Source organism: Trachymyrmex septentrionalis, unplaced genomic scaffold (genome assembly GCF_001594115.1).
Source record: "Trachymyrmex septentrionalis isolate Tsep2-gDNA-1 unplaced genomic scaffold, Tsep1.0 scaffold119, whole genome shotgun sequence".
Taxonomy (NCBI): domain Eukaryota; kingdom Metazoa; phylum Arthropoda; class Insecta; order Hymenoptera; family Formicidae; genus Trachymyrmex; species Trachymyrmex septentrionalis.
Window position 1 is genome coordinate 540527 of NW_017304320.1, and position 19250 is coordinate 559776.

At 37.3% G+C, this 19250-nt stretch overlaps 1 protein-coding gene across 1 annotated transcript in view; it reads left to right on the top strand.

Moving 5' to 3' along the window:
* LOC108754728 (hepatocyte nuclear factor 6-like) overlaps positions 1–19250 on the top strand; it is a 112650-nt gene that overhangs the window by 8193 nt on the left and 85207 nt on the right. Inside the window, exon 3 of the mRNA XM_018497260.1 lies at positions 14147–14254. Coding sequence (XP_018352762.1) covers positions 14147–14254 — 108 coding nt within the window. The remainder of the gene's footprint in view (positions 1–14146; positions 14255–19250) is intronic.

Here is a 19250-nt window from a genome sequence, read left to right on the forward strand (position 1 = left end):
TGCATTAGTCGCGGCGAGCTCCTCGTGTCTTTCTATTTACTTTCGCCAGATGTATCCCCCATGTGCAATATTCCTAAGCCAGCCTAGATGATTCACGAACATCCATTTCGCGACTCCCATTTCGGATTAGCTCTCCACGCAACCACCGTTTTTGAAAGTTCGTACTGAGCTTTCTTTTTCCGTACGTCTACGGAAACTTTGGAATATCTGAAAATTTTGCCAGATACGCAAAAGATGTAAAAATATAATTTCGCTGAACCGTCAAAGTAATTATATAGATCGTCCCTAAGGCAGTGCAAAATTTTTTGAAATATTTTAGCAGTCAACTTAAACGTCTTAAATAATTATTTTGATGTGGCTTAAGAAAGTTATTTTCAAATAAATAAGGGTCAATAACGATCGAAGGTAGATTTCGACACTTAATATTTTTATGCTGAAAAAAAAATTACTAGATATCAATGCATATTTCTTTAAATAGAAAAACATTTATTTACAGTATAAATAAATATTTACGCAATAAAAAATAATAGTTCAATCAAATTAACGGGTTTTGTATCAAACACATATATGTCTACATTTAGCAAATATTTACTTAGAACTGCTCAAACAAATATTTATTAAAATGTAGCATTTTTTTTTTTTCAGTGTAAATTCCAAATATATATCTTTCAATTATATAAATTGCCCCGCTTATTGTTGAATTTAAAATCATATATAGACTGCAGACTAAAATAATATGACAATTAAATTGATCGCCAAACTGATAATAATGCTTTTAGTATAGAAAAAAAACACTGTAAACAACTTATTGCGAGAAATATTATATCAAAATTATTTTCAGATCTGTATCTGATTAAATTTTTAAATAGTTCAAGACTCTCGTACCGTGTAATACGAGTATTGCAGTGTAACATTATCTTTAATCGCTAGAACGATCTGTTATTATCTGCTAAACTGTTACAATTTCGGCGCGATCTAAATTTATAGAGAATCGAATCTTCGAACCGTGCAAATCCAAAACGAGTCTTAGAGCCGAAAATCCAAATTTATGCCGAATATTATACGAAAAGGGCCTCTCACGGCGAACTGCGAGACGCGAGAATTTCATCGAATTTCGAAACTGATGCAATAAATGCGGACGCGTCGCGTATAATTAATGCCGTCTTTCCTCAACGTCAACGCTTGACATCGCATTTCTAGAGTCTTACATCGGTCCGCCGAGTCGCACACGTGTCTTCTTACACGCACTGGACGCTAGTAGGGGGAAAAAAAAAAGAAAGGAAAAAGAATCGATACCGCTGTGTCGTTTCCCTGTCTCACGAAGCTTATCACGGAGTTACATCGCGCTACCGCGAGCTACGTTTGTGTTTTTAACAGCGCGATCAATACCGCGCCGCGTCCCCGTAAACGAGAATTTTTGAGTTTCCAAGTTTGCAAGATCGAAGGTGGAATTCGCTTAGTACTGGTTTAGCGCGAGAACTTCTCGTCCGTACTTCTATTTTCTATTTTAAATAAAGTTACGAGTCTCCGTAGTTGGTCAGAAAGGAGTTGAGGAAAGTTTTTCTCTGGACGTTTAAAGATACATACACCGGACTCCCAACGACTAATTTCATTAATAAGAATTACTTGGATAAGAATTACTGTAATTCTTACTTCGAATTTACGCGTAGGGCGACACGAGTTTTATTAGCAATTCGATTGTTAATGTTGTTTTTAACGTCAAGATAATTAAATCCGATTTAATCTCATCCTTGATTTAAAAGTGCGTTTTTTTTACCACATAACTTTCTTTTCCTTTATTTAACCCATTGACTGACGTGAGTCTACTCATTTGATCAGAAATTTCTTTGTTAAAAACGTCAAGCAATTATTCAATTTTTTTTACATTTGCAAATTTAGAATATTCCTATTAAAATGTACTTAATACTGATTCTTTCTTTTGTACGAGTTATTATCATTTTGATTCTTCGAAATTAATTTTAGTGTCTTCTAATTAATATAAATTAAATGAGTCTTTACAGATACAGCGTCAATAACTGTGTCACAGATTTTAATCCCCCAGCTCTGCAGAGACAATTAAACATTTATGCATGGTAGACGACAAAATATAATTCATTATAGAAAGATAGTTTCAAGTAGTCTCTCTCGTGTGAGCCAAAAATTTTCGAAAATTCTTGAAACGAAACCGTTCGCGTCCAGGAAAAATCACTGGAAAATTAGCCTTCGCAAATTGACTTGGATTCTCGTAACATAATTATTCACACGAGCTCCTTATTACCGCACCGCACGATATCGCTAAATTAGAAGCTAATCATCTTGCGCGTTCCTTACCTCGATTTAACGATAAATTTCATCCAAGCCGAATTTATAACTAGCGAAATTTAACGCGCTCACTTACGATTTTGCCACTTTCTGGGATGTTATTCTCGGATAATACCGCATACAGAAATACTACGTACGTTACATATATTATAAATTTTCGTACGCAGTAAAAACATTTTGCATTTGTATTAAAACATTTACTTGTAAGTCTTTATTAAAATGTTATATTTAACTTTTAATATATTCGAGTATCAATTTAACACAATTTGATTACGCTATTTGAATATTTTTAGGTTAAATTAGTATTCAACATTTCTAAGAGTCGAAATAATAAAATTTATGAATAAGTGAACAAGTAACTTGAAAATAATGTATTTCAAATTCTAAGATAAATGAATATTGTAAAATACGTGCTAATTTAATGTAAATATCATTAATTAATTAATTTTGCTGAAAGAATATATTTCCACAGTTTGCTGACAAATTCGAATCAACGTGACGTTTCTTGTGTGAATTGTTCACATTTGTTTCTCCAACATATTCATCTTGTGTAAAATTAGCATAAAAATTTGGCGCTAGCCCGCTTGGGACATTTAAAATATTTAACACAAATTTTTCAACTGTGTACGCTAGAATTTTTTTCAGATTGTTATATGATCCGGAACAGTTAAAAAAATTCGTTCTGATTCTCGAAAAAAAAAAAAACCTTTGTTGCTGACGGAAGCAATAAAATATTCCACGTTGCCAGCGGAGGGTGGTTTTTTTTAAACACAATTTTTTCAACTGGGACACTGTTGAATCTATAGTGTCAAATTAAGTCGCCAACTCACTACATCGTTATTTCATAGAAAATTTGACGCTACACGGTGTCAAATTCATCCATCGTTTTAGTAACTGAAACTTAAGTTAGATTAAATTTGACACTATAGATTTAACATAGTGTAGCGTATTACATGCGATGTACATTCAAGAACATAAAACCTGGACAAAATCACCGTCCGACCCCAAGTCTAATTAATTAAAGGGATTCGAGACACTTCGCTTCTTCTTTTTCGAACCTTCTTTCCCGTACCGCCTCTACGGGGTGAAGTAATGTATCCTTCGCGCGTATCGGTGCGGTTTCCACGGTGTTGTGTCGCGCAGCAGCACGCGCCGAAACGCGACACCCAGCGGTGTGGAGAGGCCCTATGCGTGCTCACATGTCGGGCATAGCACGAATTCGCCCCCGCGTGTCCCGCGTGCCCGTCGTCGTTCCTACGGGGATGTCCCGTCGGCTCGCGGGGAACGCGCCCGTCCCCTCCCGCTCTCTATCCTCGCTCATCCCTTCCCGCGCTTTTATTCCCCGCGAAATTTCTGATAAATCTCGGTAAACTCCCAACCCCCCCCCCTCTTCTAGGCGAAGGGGGGGGGAGGCTGAATTTATCATATTTATTTCGGGACTGCCACAAAATTGGAAATCAGGGAAATGTTCGGAAAAATTGAAAACGGTCCGGGGACTTTGCAAAATTTTTGGAAAAATTAATATTGGTTTTCAAAGTAGTTTCATTTGCGTACATCACATACTTATGCAATTTTGGAATACTTAATTTGCACATTAAATGCAAGCGATAATTGTCAGCAATATTAACTCTCAGTACCCCACATCTCGAAAAAGTCCCTGTCTACCCACATCCGGATATTTGTAACCCAGCGTTTTTTTCTTTCGCTTGTATCTCAGATTGTAGTGCATCGATTTTAACTAATTTTTTTTTAATCTACCGTTCGAAGACTGAAAAATAAAAAGAATTTTTTAACAATCTGATTGGAAATGGAACTCAAATATTCAAACATTAAATACGAAGCGCCTTACAGTTCCGAGTGTTAAGATGTTGAACTAACATTCATTTAAATTAAATTAAATTATTTTTTCAGAAATAGAAGAATTTTTTAGTTTGAAAGTCTAAACTGTCGTAGCACAAAAAATATTTTGCAATAAGTGAAAAGAGATCGGAAAAAAACATCTGAAGTATGAAAATCGGGGGAGGGGGGAGGGGGTGTTACGTTAACCCTTTGTGAGTACTGAGGATTAATAATAATTTACATCGTCAATTGAATGCTCTCTTATTTGACGACTCCTAAATCAGGATGAAAATACAAAAAAATATGTGAAAAGCATCAGAGAAAATCGTGAAATTTTGAAAATCAGGGAGAAGTTGTGGAATTTTAGGGTGAGGAATTTGTGGCAATCCTGTATTTTTGTAACAAGACCCGATTCCACGACGATGTAGAATTAATTTTAATCCCGGTTAATTTATCTTTATCCTTTTCTAATTTCACACTGAGAAAAATTTCTGATTGAAAATGGACGAACCAGAAAATTCTAATTACGTATCAATCAGAATTCTGGTTATCTCAATTAGAGTTATAATAGATTCAAGATTCAGAATTACAATTAATGCAACTAAACTCTTTCCGGTGTGAAAATGAGAAAAGGATAAACAATAAGTTAAAGCGAGATTAAAGTTAATCTTACATTAATAGAATCAGACCTGAATCACCGATTGAGGAGCGAGTTCGCTCGGCCCGCATTGTTGGGAGAGGGGGGGAGGGGAGGGGAGGGGGATTAAAATCGAGTGCTTCGACCCGTTAAAACCTTATTCGCTTGTCCGCAATTTGACAAGACGCCGGAGTTTTGGTGTCTGCCCTCTTGGATCACCCCGGGTCTTCCCAAGTTCTCAAGTTCCTTAGAGTTCGGAACTTAATTCTTATCCTTTCGTGGACATTCCAGTTCCTAGACCATTGAAACAAATTTGTCAATTCTTCACCCTCTTAAATCTCCGTCCTTAACCCTACGAAGAGTCCTTTCGTTCCTCCTGGAATTTCCATTCTTTCATCAAACGAATCCGATTTGATGGAAAAATCGGATCCCTCTAATTCTAATCTAACAGATCCTGAATCTCCTTTTGTACATCAAAGGGGGATAAATTGACATTGTTTTAACGTCTCTCTTTTTTACCCCGAACGAGAGCGAGTTTTTTTCGGGATAGGTTTTTTTGCCTAGGAAGAGGTCATTCACTAAAACGCGCGTTCCATCGGGCGGGAAGGAGGGAAGGGGAAGGGGAAGGGGAATCGAGGTGCAGATGTCACATCAATGAACACCTTTCGTCGTACAGCTGTTACGCTATTCCGATAGAACGCAACCGTGGCTTTCATGCCTCACGGTAAACTTTTCTGCTGGCACGTGTGCTCGTGACCAAGTACGACGAAGCCGTATCTCGAAGCGTATGCAGGGCAGACCGTCTAAAAAAAGTAGCGCGCCTGAATAATTCTGTTGCTCTCGAAATTACGCGACTGTCATCGAGAACAAATATTAATCTGCGATAATTTAAAAAAAACGGCAGATCAAATGTTTTATTAAACCTTTCTAGGATAGCATTTTTTTCAAGCGCTAAAATATCAAATGCATTGTTTCACGACGTGCAAAATCATTAAGAGATATCGGATTTAATGGAATCGATGAAAATAACGGAAGGATAAAATAAAATAGATATATGTGAAATTATGAAAGAGCGACGGAGACAATTCGGAGATATTTCCCAATTTTTTAAACATTTCTGCAATTATATTTGGCCAAAAGTATAAAGCGTACCCAACAAATTGACGTGATGGAAAATGAAGGAAAATGAATAGATGATGAAAAAAGCGAAATAGTCAAAGACATCCCTCTATTTTAAACATTTATACAGCGTTGGCCAAAAGTACGAAGCATCCCCACAAATTAACGTGATGAAAAATGAAAGAAAAATAAAATATAATACACATGAATTGTGAAAAAGCGACAAAAATAGTCAGAGATTTTCTCTTTTAAATATTTATATAGTTTTAACCAAAAGTATGAAGCATCCCCACAAATTAACGTGATGAAAAATGAAAGAAAAATAAGATACAGCACATATAAATTGCGAAAAAAAATACAGAAATAATCAAATAACCCTTTTTAAACATTTATGCAGCCCCTTGACTAAAAGTGTAAAGCATCTCCACAAATTGACGTTATATATTTAACGGAAAATAAGTTAGAAACAATTTCATTGAGAAATAATCTTTCTATGCCAATTTAATATATTGTTAGTTTTCCTTTAGATTTTATTACCACCTTTCAAGAAAATGTAATAAATTGAGCTTTGTACTTATGGCCGAAGTTGAATATACGTTGAAAAAAGAGTTTGGTAGTTACCAAATGTTGAATGAAATAATTTCAATTTAAATGTTCCATTAGTATAACCAAAAATAATTTTATTGGAAAACAGTTTTATTGAAAAATATTATTTATTTCTATTTTAAAATATTTTGTTAGATTTCCCTTAGATTTTACGGCCTTCGAAGAAAACGCAATAAATTGAACTTAAAAGTTGTATGTACGATAAAAAACGTTCGATAATATTATATCAAATACTGAATGAAGTAATTTCAATTGAATGTTCATTTAATGTAATGAAGATAATTTTTCTAAATAATTAACAATTATTATAAAATGATTGATTATATAATTGTATTGGATAAAAAAAATACTTAGAAAAGTAAAATTATTATTAGCTACGCTAATTAAACATTCGATTGAAATTATTTTACTCAATTAATTTGGTAGTTATTACCAGATTCTTTTTTCAGTAGATAGTAGTTAACGATGCGCGAGGAAAGAATTATAATCGCGACATTAGTCGGACTTGCGTTAATTCAAATCCTCTGTTTCACGCGATGCGACAATTCTACACGGTAATTCGGTTCACCAGGGAGACCACGTTCGCGGAATTTCGGCAGATGCGCGCCGCGCGTGAAATGGGACAAGATCGCCCGCATGCCGTCCGCCGACACCTTGGAGCCAGGTTGGCCGAATGACTGAAATATCGTCGTTTTCGCGCGCTCGCGTTTCATCGTACAATACATCCACACAACAGAGATGCGCCCGCCGCGCTATTGCGTCGCTAGAGAACCCGATAGAGGCTCCCACGCGGGGACGGACGGGTCGGGTTGGGTTTCAAGTAGATCATTGATAAACGAAAGGTGACACTGGTATGTTTTGTGATAAGCGTTGCTCTCCTGGAACGAAGGCCTCTTAATCGCAGCGACGACGTCGCACGCGAGTGAATATTTTCATCCATCCGTAATTCAGACGGTGAAGTTAATTGGGAAACTTACTCGAGGGTTGCCCCGTGTACTCTTTTCCCGGGAGAATTATTTTCGCGAATTAGTTTTAAATTAATCCCTGTCCCTTTTTTTTTTTTTATTTATAGACGTCAGCTCAAAAATACACTCTTAATTGATCAATTTAATATTTACTGCTTTAATTCTCCGTGGTAAAAAGTGTAATTTCGAAAAAGGGATTCAAGAATCTGAAAATAACCGCCTGAATTCTGAAATGTGGAGCTTGGCTTAAGCTTTTGAGAAATAAAATTTAAAAATTTTTAATTTGCGCGATTTAAAAGTTTTATAATTCTGACCCGTTCTCTTTTTTATTTTCGCTTAGTGGGACAGCTGCAGAGAGATTTTATGAAAACGCCGGGGCTTATAAACACTTGGTCGCTTAAAAAAAAGTCACAGCTATATAAAAATATGTATTCAACAACGGCACGACTAAAAAATGATAATTTTTTAATTGCTTGCGAAAAAGAGCAAAAAGAGAAAAAGGAAAAACGTACGTACTTCTATTCCTGTATAATTATTGCAAAGTTGCATTTTAAAATTAACATTACAAAATTTTAATGCTTCAAAATATTCAAACTTGGAAACTCTTTAATTGTGTCGTTATAGCAAATGAGTGATATGTATATTTATACAGTTTTGATTATAAATATAAAGCACTCTCAGTTTATCGCATTTTTTTGCAAAAGGCGATAATAAAAGTCGAAGAATTAACAAATTATAAAAATAAATATTATTTTTCAATAAAACTGTTATTCAATTAATTTTTTGTTACATTTGAAATGTCAATTTATGGCGGTGCTATATTTATGGCCAAATCTGTATATATATATATATATATAATATATATATATACAAAAATTGTATCTTCAGTTACTTAAAAATGAATCTGTTCACGGAGAGAGGCAGAAAATTCGAGGAATACCGAATCGAGGAGAGATTTGAGTAGCTGTAGTTCGAAACAGCTAAAAGTCCTTGTTCTATGCCATGGTCTAAAGACAGAAAAGTACATGGAAGACAATAGAACTTCCACCATGCGACGATTAAATATTGATAATCGTTCGACTATTATTGTAGCTCCAAAAGTAGCACATTCTGCTTTTTGGCGTACACGTATTTCCATAAAGTTTCCGGATACGAATTTCTCGGATACCACTTCCACCAGCTGACTCATCCACCACGTCACGCATGCGATATACAGGGTGCCCTCTACCGCAGCGAAAAATTTCTGACCGTGAATTCGATCGAATATATTCATCCAGCCAGTACTTACAAAAAGTACCCATTTTAAGGTCGCGTATCTCCTCCCATTGTAGAATTTTAATAAAAAAAAAAGGACTTCTCGGGCAATCAAAACCAACATCGAAATTTTGCACAAAATATACGAATATCCGAAAGATAAGATTTGGCCATCGACGAAATCAACTCGCCGATGTATTTAAACTTTCAATGAACCATATATACCATAGTTCGTCTACGCACAAAGGACCTCGTAATTATATAGAAAATTGGGTGAAATGAGTTAGTTTTCACACATAATATAACTTATAATGTGGTGAACAAAAAGTGTTATGAACACAAGGCTTAATAGTGAATAGTTCTTGAGTTACTCGTATAGTGTTTCATAGGTCAGCACAAGTTTTACACCTTCGATCCACCATAAAACTATGCATTATTGACGGTGTCTACGCTGTGAGAAAAAATATAGTTGCGGCAACTATAAAGTACAACTCTAAAATTTAAATACTTGCAAGCAGTTTTAAAAAGTAATAAGAACTGAAGTGGTACCGAATACTAGAAAAATATGATATTCAATACTACTTTAGTTTCTTATCACTTTTCTAAAACTAGTCGCAAGTACTTAAACTATTAGAGTTGTTAATTTAGTAATTGTCAAAACTATATTTTTCTCTGAGTGTATGTGACACCTTTCGTATTCACGTCGCATCGCATGTGAAAACCAACTCACCGGAGTTTTTCTCGCAGTTTTTCATGTAATTAGTGCAATATCCTTTTAAGACAAACGCGAATCTTTGGCGACCGAAAGACAGCAAGGACGCTCGAGACACCCCGTATATGTATGTAGGCCGCACACAACGCACGCCACACTTAGTCTCTCTCTCTCTCTCTCTCTCTCTCTCTCTCCCCCCCCCCTCTTTCTCACCCCTGCAGGACTCTCCATCCCTCTTTCTTCTATCTCCATACACTCGTTCTCCATCACATACTAGAAACGGGGTGTTCAGTGGGAACCGGCTTTCTGTTGTACAACGTATACACGCCGTAGTTCGCAACTGTTACATACGTGTCTCGCGTGTAGGGTGGTACGAACGAGGGAGAGCGAGAGAGAGAGAGAGAGAGAGAGAGAGCGCGGGGGGGGAGGGGGCCCGTGAGAAAAGGAAATTCGGAGGGCGGATAGTGTCACGCGGTGGAAATCTTAGAGAAGCGTCCACCATTTTCGCTCCATTTCCTACTGATATTCTTTTCTCTTTGCAGAAATCGAACTCGGGGCTTAATTACTACGGCGCGTGATAAGATAAAAAGCCGTTTTAGAATTGTTCAAGAATTAAGATCCCCGAGGTCGGCAGGTTGTTCAGGTGAAAAGATCGGGTGGAAGATATCGATAATGGATAAGGCAGTAAATTGTTCAGGTCAACACTCCTCTGGAGAACGAAACGCTCTACATCGATTTACGTTGTTTTGACACACATACCTTCATGATAGATTAAAATCAACGGCTATGATTACCGCTAAATATGGGATCGAAAGCGGCAAAAATAACTGTCACCTGTAATATTAACGCGCAATATCGAGAGCGGACCCTGCATAATTCACGTCAACATGTTTAATTAGACAAACATAAAGTATTACTCGAGAGACACTTCAAGAGGTTATATATATGCGACGAAGACGCCATTAAAATTCCCGCGAATGATTCTTACAATGCGTTGCAGACAGCAGCATCTCGCGTTTAAAATAAGAAATCGGCACAATGAATTTGTTTCTCGAATATCGATTGATCGATTGTGTCAAAACGGACAAGTTCGCGAATAAATGAGCGCGACGAGAATGAAAAAAAAAAAAACCAAAGTCTCTCATTCATTTTCTCGGTGGTTCTGGTGGTTCTGGAGTCCTAAAAAAAACCAGACATGCAACAATTAAGTTATTTCGTCGCCGCCATGTTAGTTTCTTATGGATACCCAATATGAGTACTGATTAGTTGCCTAAATCACGTGATCACAGCGCCATGTTAGTGCCTTACAATTATAGCTGCTTTCCATTTTCACACAATACTCAGTCTAAAGTAATGTGAGCATTTTATACTCAGATAATGACATCGCTACTTGCTTATATTGGAGACAAAGTTATCGCATAACAATATAAGTTTTATATAACCTCACTTTTTTTAACGTGAGTTAACAAAACTCAATAAAACACACGGTCTCTGCGCAGATTGTCGGTAAAAACTCAGTTGAATCTCACTTGCGAATCTCTCAGGGTGAAAGGGAATATGTATTCAACTGAGTTACATGACATCACAAATGCAAATTATCTGAGTTTCGAATTGTAAATGGAAACTAATAGCTAATTAGATCATATTCTTTAACAGCCAATCAGGTTATACGTCACATCTCAGACTTTCTAGGCATCTAGGTGGTTCTCGTTAATTCCATACTTCTCTCTCCGTATTTCCTCGCGAAAGACTCCCTTTGCAGGACGATTCACAATCGAATCTTCACGCAAAAAGAATCAAACAGAAAACAAGACTCGATAATGATAACGTCTCGTTTGATTTTCGTTCCTCGTTTCGAGTCTGTGCGGCTCCTCTTCTTGTATTCTCCTCGTCCCCCGCCTATACAACTTTGCAAACAGTCTTCCTTCCTCGTCGTCGTCATCGTCGTCCGAAGATGATCGTCGGCAGGACGCCAGCACAGAAGATGCCAGCTGGGAGTCTCGAAAGTAGGGAGAAGGAGAGGACACAGCATCTCTCGATTCAATCTCCGTCCGAGGACGGCACTCCTGCTCGTGCGCGGAAATGTAAATGTCTCGATCTAACCAAACGGATAGACAAACGCACCACGAAGGACTCCGCGAGTCCTTTATCGTTTCCTCGTCTCCGATCGAGGATGCGCTCGTGAAAGAAATACCGCGCGCCTTGCAGGACGCGAGGATCGTTCCCCGTTCGCGGCGTTTCAATCCTGAATCGCAAAATGAGCCGGTCATTGCTGAAAGGATGTGCGTCAATTTTTTTCTCCTCACAAACTGGTGAAATAATAGTTTATTAAGGAAATAAGAATTTTGAGAAAAATAGGAGGTAGTAGTTATGTCCCTTTTGTCTGGACAGAAACTGTTCGAAACGCGCGTTAAATTGAAGGGTTTTTCACAAAAATAAATATCAAGTCGAAAAAGTTGAATTGTTTGTGAAACAAAAAAATTCTAATTCTCAAACCGTTCAGTGTGCAAATATGATAATTTTTCTCCGGAAATCAATATAGTTTTAGGCTTTAATTAACATTTCGTGGACCTCTTAAAAACATAATTAAAAACCCTTTATCATTAGTATTGATAAAGATGAAGAAGGATTAACTATTTTTTTAAGTATACAGCAATAATTTTTTTCACTTCTTATTTACAAAATTTTACAAATACTCTTAACTCTTAAAAATGTCCATGGCAATTGTTAAACTTTGAAATTTCCCGTTTTCTATTCAATTGTTCCTGATGTAACGAGACAGATAGAGTGGCGCCATAACCTAGATTAAAAAAAAAAATAGATTTATTTGATTTTTGTTATACAGTCTCTAAAAAGACCAGAGATGCGACGTTGAGTCTAAGTTAAGTTACTTCACCGCCGCCACGTTAATTCCTTATGAATACTAATTAACTGTCAAGTTACATAATCACAACGCCATGTGGCTTTTTTTGTCAGTTTCTTATTTACAATAGCCAATCAGACCAGACTCTTTAACAAATTCTCCTACATTGCATTTCTGATTTTCTGGGGGTCCTTATTTTTGTGAGAAACCCTTCAATTATATTTTGCCGTCAAAGACGTTCGAACTTTTCCGATAAATCCTGCAAAATGACGTATCTAAAAATTGTAACTAAAAATTGCAAGAATCTTTTCATCTTTTTGGCACGCTCCCCCATTCTGTAATGGACGCTCTTTTTGCAAAAAGTCGCGCGAGCGCACGCGGGGAACTCCTCTCGCACCCTGTATATTTCGCTGCGATTGAACGCTGGATTTAGTTGGTTTTCCCCTGTTTTTACGTTTTCTGTTTTACCAGGGACAACAACCTACGACCTCATATCACGTCCCCGTCCCACGTCCCGCTATTCCCCAACAAAATATATTTTTTTTTGAGACACTTAAACGCTTGGAATTTGTAGAAAATCGACGTGGCAGTATCTTTGACGCAATCGAATTTTTCACTATTTTTCATTATATCGGCTATTTTTCCATCTAGCACGAATTTAAAAAGAGCATTTTTTAATAGAAATATGAGACAACCGTTGTGTTTTTCAAGTGGTGTAACGATAGTAACGAAGTTACAGCAAATTTTTTGTTTTGTTTTCGGCAGAGAGAGAGGAAAGAATTAAAATCCTGGTGTCTCAAATTTCTGCGTGTTACCTGATATATTCCTAACAATCCCAACTTAGCCTCCGACGTGTCAACGTCGTGGGGGATGATTGATCGGGTCGGCAAAGATACCGCCACCGTTACTTACATTTTAGTTACTTTAGTTTTACCATAAGTTACGTGAGCCTTAAGTCAGTGTGCGACGCCCCGTTTTTATGTTGTTATGATTTCTTTCTTGAAGTGTGCTTTTCCGTTTTTTGTGATCTTGTCGTATCTGTTCCGTTGAGCAAAGAAGAGAGGCAGGAGCTAGCGCACAATGTGGGTTCAATCTTAACGAAATAGAGCGCTCGGAAACGATATCGTCACCATCATGAATTCTTTTTTTTTTTTTTTCAATTCAATCATTACCGTCGTGCTCTCCGTTCGCGCTCTCCGCACCGTTCCTTTCCTGGCTCGCACAAAAGAAAAAAAGAAAAGAAAACAACGTACCGCCGTTTCTACAGTTCGCGCGCTCGAAGATGACCGGGTTCGAGAATTCTCCGGATTTTTTTTTTTTTTTTTTTTTGGATTTTTGGATAACTAGATCTTCGGTTACTTTAGATTCTCGGATCCTCCCTCGGGTCCTCCAAATCCTCGGATTTGCGAATCATCGGATTTTAGGTCTCTCGGATCTTCGTATTCTCGAGTATTTGGATTCACGCGGCATTAAATTCTCCAAGTTACCGGGATTCGGAATTTTTAGATTCACTTTGAGACGCTTTGTTTCAATTGAATCGAATCTTGTTTTATTTACATCGACGGGTGCCCTTTCCGTGTCTCTCTCCCGAAGCTTTGAAAGGTCCACAGAGGAACTTTGTCCCTTTGACAATTTAATACGTAAACGATCGCCGGGCTTAATCCGGAGGTTTGCGAGCGCGCGAGCGAGGGAAGGAACGGGCGGGCGGGCACGGAATCAGGAGGGACAAACAGAGAAAGAAATTATAAACGGGCTAATGGTTCGACGATACCAAATAAGACTGATGAGAAGTGTAAACGCAAGGTGTGTGTCTATCGGTTTGGTTTTAGCCCTGAGCAACTGCTCTGAGAGCGGAGGCGAGCCGGACGCCATGCTGGACATGCACCACCCAGGAACCGGGATCGACTCGCACCATCCGCAGTTTCACAACTCCTATGGTAATATGAAATTCATTATAATAGTAATTAATCCTACCCCCCCCCCCCCTCGGACTTCACCGACCCCTCTCCACGCGAACCCGAGATATATTATACATTTGCGATCCGCGATTCGCGCTCTACTCGCTTAGTCCGGCGCTTCTCAAGTCCTCGCGCGTCTCGCGTTTCTCGCGTCACGGCGCACTCAGAGGAAAGTGTTTGGAATTTGTGTTCTGTTATCGCACGGTAAAATAATTATGGCTGGAAGCTCTGTTTTATTAATAGTCGTTAATGTCGTTGTAAAATGATTACATTTAGTTATTATTACCATAACATGATGATAATTATTCCAGTCTACCCAGGAAAATTTATCTGTGGAAAAATGCGCTCCCGAAAGCATCAAAGCTAAGGATGGCCATTTTGAGGGTTAATTATTAGTTTTGGTATTGAATAAAATATATAATTAACATTCTTAGAAATCTGTTTTCTTCTTGTAAATAACTATAATATTTTATTGTACTTTGATTTTGTAAACACAAAATTCGATGATCAAACCTTTCGTCGCTCTGTAGAAAAAAAAAATATAATAGTTGATACCGGAAAAAAGTAACTTCAACTAGAAATGAAAGATGGAGCGTCTAACCCACAATTATTTTACCGAGCAAGTATTATAGTCGCAAGTACAAACGTTCTCTTCTCGGCGCAACTTCTTTTCACTCGTCCCTCTTTTCTTTTCGGCACCGTGTGCTTCGACGGTAAACTTCCATCGACGACAATAAGGCAAACTAGTTTCGCTTCCGGACCACCGCGAATCTCAACGATGAAGAGACCCCGAGAAATGCAAAACTCACATCTGTCCACGTTGAAGAATGATTTTTCCCCCTTCTTCTTTATATTATTATTAATTCAGAAGAAATTATTGCATTTTTATTTCTCACTCTATCATCCGTTGTTTAAAAGCTCACACTTCCATTCGTGAACGAAAACGTTCGGGTCAAATTAATTCGACTTTGCGCTCTCAAGACATCTTCATATTTTTTTCGAGTTCGCGAGGTAAAAAAAAATACGGAATAATACAAAGCTCCTTCTCTGGTCCTTTAATAATTCTCAGATACAAATTGGGTCACGAATTTCCGTCATTGGACCGAGCGAAATTAATAATGACGGCAGCTGTTCGGCATAAGACTTTAAAGAGCTCTCTTGCTCGGCGTATCGAGATTGATAGATTCCATCAATTTGGATGTCGATTTGTGGTTTTTCGAGCATCGAGCTTAATAGCGTTTCCGTTAAACGTGTTTGCGGGAATACGTTATTTTGTTACAAGAACATCGGGAAGGCGAGAATATTTCGACGATTTCTCACGACGTCACTCAAATCGTACAATAATATCGGTGAGAATTTTAGCGCTGCTTAAGTTTATTAGTATCTTCTCCACCGCGTACGAAGTTTCGCACGGAGATCGTATCCACAGCATTGAATTTCCTCGCACGTGAAATGTATAGAGCGTAATTTCGTGCAATTAAATTAATTATCTGTATCCGGCTTACATACCACCGAATAAAATCGCGAGTCCACGATAACACGACGTCCCATCATTCCTAATTAATTTATCACTTTTATCCTCTCCAAATTTTCCTGCAGCGAGCGTTCCGCGCGGAAGTCGTCACGGAGAAGTACATTGAGATTACAGTTTTTGATATTTGTTATTATAATTCCATGACAAATAATTACGGTTAAAAGTTCTATTTTTATAGTTCTTATTGCTCTAACGTTCCTTGATAGAAATGAGGTTTTCCTGACATTTTCATCCAATTGCCGTCCAGTATTTTCATTAATTGTAAAAGTATTGCACAGGAAATGAACGAGAACTTGAGTTTGCCTGGCAAAAATATGTGCAATTTGCATAATTACTTGCCTAGTTATTGTCTAGAATAAATGGATTATTATTATTAGTTAAAATACTGCGTAGTCTATCTATTGCCTTGTTTTTGTTCAGTAAATGGGTTAAGACTTCGCGCATCTTTTGTGAACAGTAATTGCAGGTAAAACGTTACGTCTTGATTGGGATCCTAAGTACTTTTTCTTAATTATTAAACGAATATAACTGTCCAGTAATTGCTCAAGAAATGCATGAAATTTCTACCAGGGATTAGTAATAATATAATTATACTTATAGTCTTATATATACCAAAAAGGATATACGATTCTTCGCGAAAACGGCAATAAAAACATAATAGTTTTCAGGGACCATAAAACTATAGTCGTTTTCGGGGAAAACAACTATAAAACTACAGTCGTTTTTATTACCAACATTATAGCAGTAATAACAATAAAAAGGGAAGCTTCTAATAATTATTCTGTAATGCATTATAATCATAAATACAAAAGACTTTTTTTCAGTACATTCAAGTCAGTTAGTCATGGATCTTAACTTGTTTTTTTTTTAATTCGACGATCATGCGACACGGGAAAGAACAGACATTCGTCCGGATTCGATCGACACCCCGAAACAGATGTCTCGATGGGACCGATGATTAAATGAAGAACAGCTCCTTATCCAGCGCAATCGAATTAATTAATCGGCCTTCGCTTTTACATCGATCTAATCCGTTCCGGTGGATTGTTGAATAATGCGCGATCCTAATCGAAGTCGACGCGCGCTATTTCGATCCCTCGGCGGCGAACAGACGTGAATTTTGAATAAATTTCAGAAGAAGGCGCATCTCGATTACACGGCACTTCGAACCGAATCGGCTCTCCAGATTAATCGACGCGACTTCCGATGGATTTTTAAACCGATCCCACCGCGATTGAATTTATAGACGTATCTATGGAGCCGGTTCGATATGCATTTCGTGTCCGCGACGTTCCACTTCGACTAATATTTTTATTCATTCGGCTAATCAGAAAGACGTAGAGAGAGCAATTCGTTCGCTTCCGGAAATGCACCGCGTCGCGAATGTAAAAGTGACAGGTGGAAAGAAAAACTGTATGAGTCAACAATCGACGCATACAATTGGAAAATTTACGTTAAATTCAAAACATTTCATTTTGTGTTACACGGTCCACTCAAGTTTTTGTGTCAATTTACCACAAGATAAATATATTAAGAAACAGGGTTGTCACAAAATCGGATATCAAAGAAATCGGGAAAATGTCAGAAAAATCAGAGAAAAATCAGGAAATTTTGCAAAATTTTCTGAAAAATTAAAATTCTTGACTTTAAAGAAGTTTAATATTTGCACGTCTATACAATTTTAGAATACAACCAACTTGACAACTAAATACAAGTATTCAGCATTCAGCAATATTAATAGTAATTTACATTGTTAAGTTGCAATCTCAACAAAATATTTGACAGTTTCTAAATCAGGAAAAAATATAAATAATTTTCAAATATTATTGAAGAGAAAATCATGAAATTTTGTATGGCAAAAATGTCAGGAAAAAATTATAAAATTTCAGGATGAGGAATTTGTGACAATCCTGTAGAAAGTAACGCAAATGATAAATTTGGTCACTCGCAATATATTGGATTAAATACACATTAAAGGCTGTGCTTCATATATAAAGTATTTAAATACAATAATTATATAACGTAATTATATAATAATTTGACAATAAAATAATTATACGTGTATATTTTATTAGATAACGTAATAATATCATTTTGAGTATTTAATCCTTTAAAGTAAAGTAAATTTATATGCTTCTGCATTTAACTTTGCCGATTTCATGTATAGCAGCTTTTAGTAATTTAGTGCAATGCACCGAATTTGCTAAAATATTATTGAAAAAAATGTGCGTAAAAAAAAACGTAACATTGACACGAATGTAAGCAAACCGTGGAAATATATTTTTTTCAATAAAATTAACATTTATGATATGTTAAAAATTGATACGTATTTCATTCGTTTCTTGAAAAATTTACGTTTTAAAATTATTTTGGTGTTATTCACTTAATCATAAACTGTATTATTTCAATATTAATTGTGAAAAATGTTGAACATGAATTATACAAAATAACATAATCACATATTATATTAAATTATTATAATACTCGAATTCGTTAAAAATTCAACACAAAATATTAACAAGGACTAGAGTGGACCGATTTTATCACAAATACAAGTGTTTTTTTACCGTGTAATTATCGTCGAATTTACACAATTAACAATTCACGCCTTATCTGCGTTGGCTTACGCAGGCTTTCTCTCTTTTGCGATTTTCTAGAGCTCTATTTGTTATTAGATAAAAATAATCTCTCGTCAGGGAAATTACACATTCGCAGGCTGTAATCAACAATAATGCGCTGCGAATTGTCCGTCACGATAAAAATAACAATTGCGAAAATTCCGCCTTTTGACTTCTTATATACTTAAGCCAAGTTCTGCGCTTTCAGTAAAGGACAGAATTCGACTGCGAGATTCTCAAGGATCCCCAAGTTCGCAAGCACGAAAAGCACGCGGCCAAAAGCCGTCGCAGCTTTATCTCGCGAGGCGCAATGCAAATCAGTTTATATCTGGGGCGGCGCTATATATTATATTATTCAGCCGGGAAGGGTCGCGCGCCCAAGTTGAGCTCTCGCGAGAGCGACTAAGCTCTCGCCGAAGGGCAAATTAAACGCGAGCGAGTCGAACTTGCGATCGGTAAACTTTCGAGGAGCGACAAATCCGCCGCAGCGCTCCGGACTTCGGGCTGATTGAACGCGAGATTTCTGCGTGGAAAAACTCGAAAATTAAAAAAAAAGGGGGAGGGGGGGAATGAAAAGAAAATGACGAGGAGAGAGAGAGAGAGAGAGAGAGAGAGAGAGGCGGAGGGAGAGCAAGATGGAAAGGATCGATGCGTCATCCTTGCGAGTCGCGAAACGCGAAATAACGTCGCGAGAGTATCAATCGACGGAGGTAATCTCGCTAGTTCGGCGGCTCATTGAAATCCCACGCTAAATTTCAATCTGACGTGTACAAAAGTCGGGCCCTTACCCTCCCCTGTCGCCCTGCTCACCCTCCCTCCACCC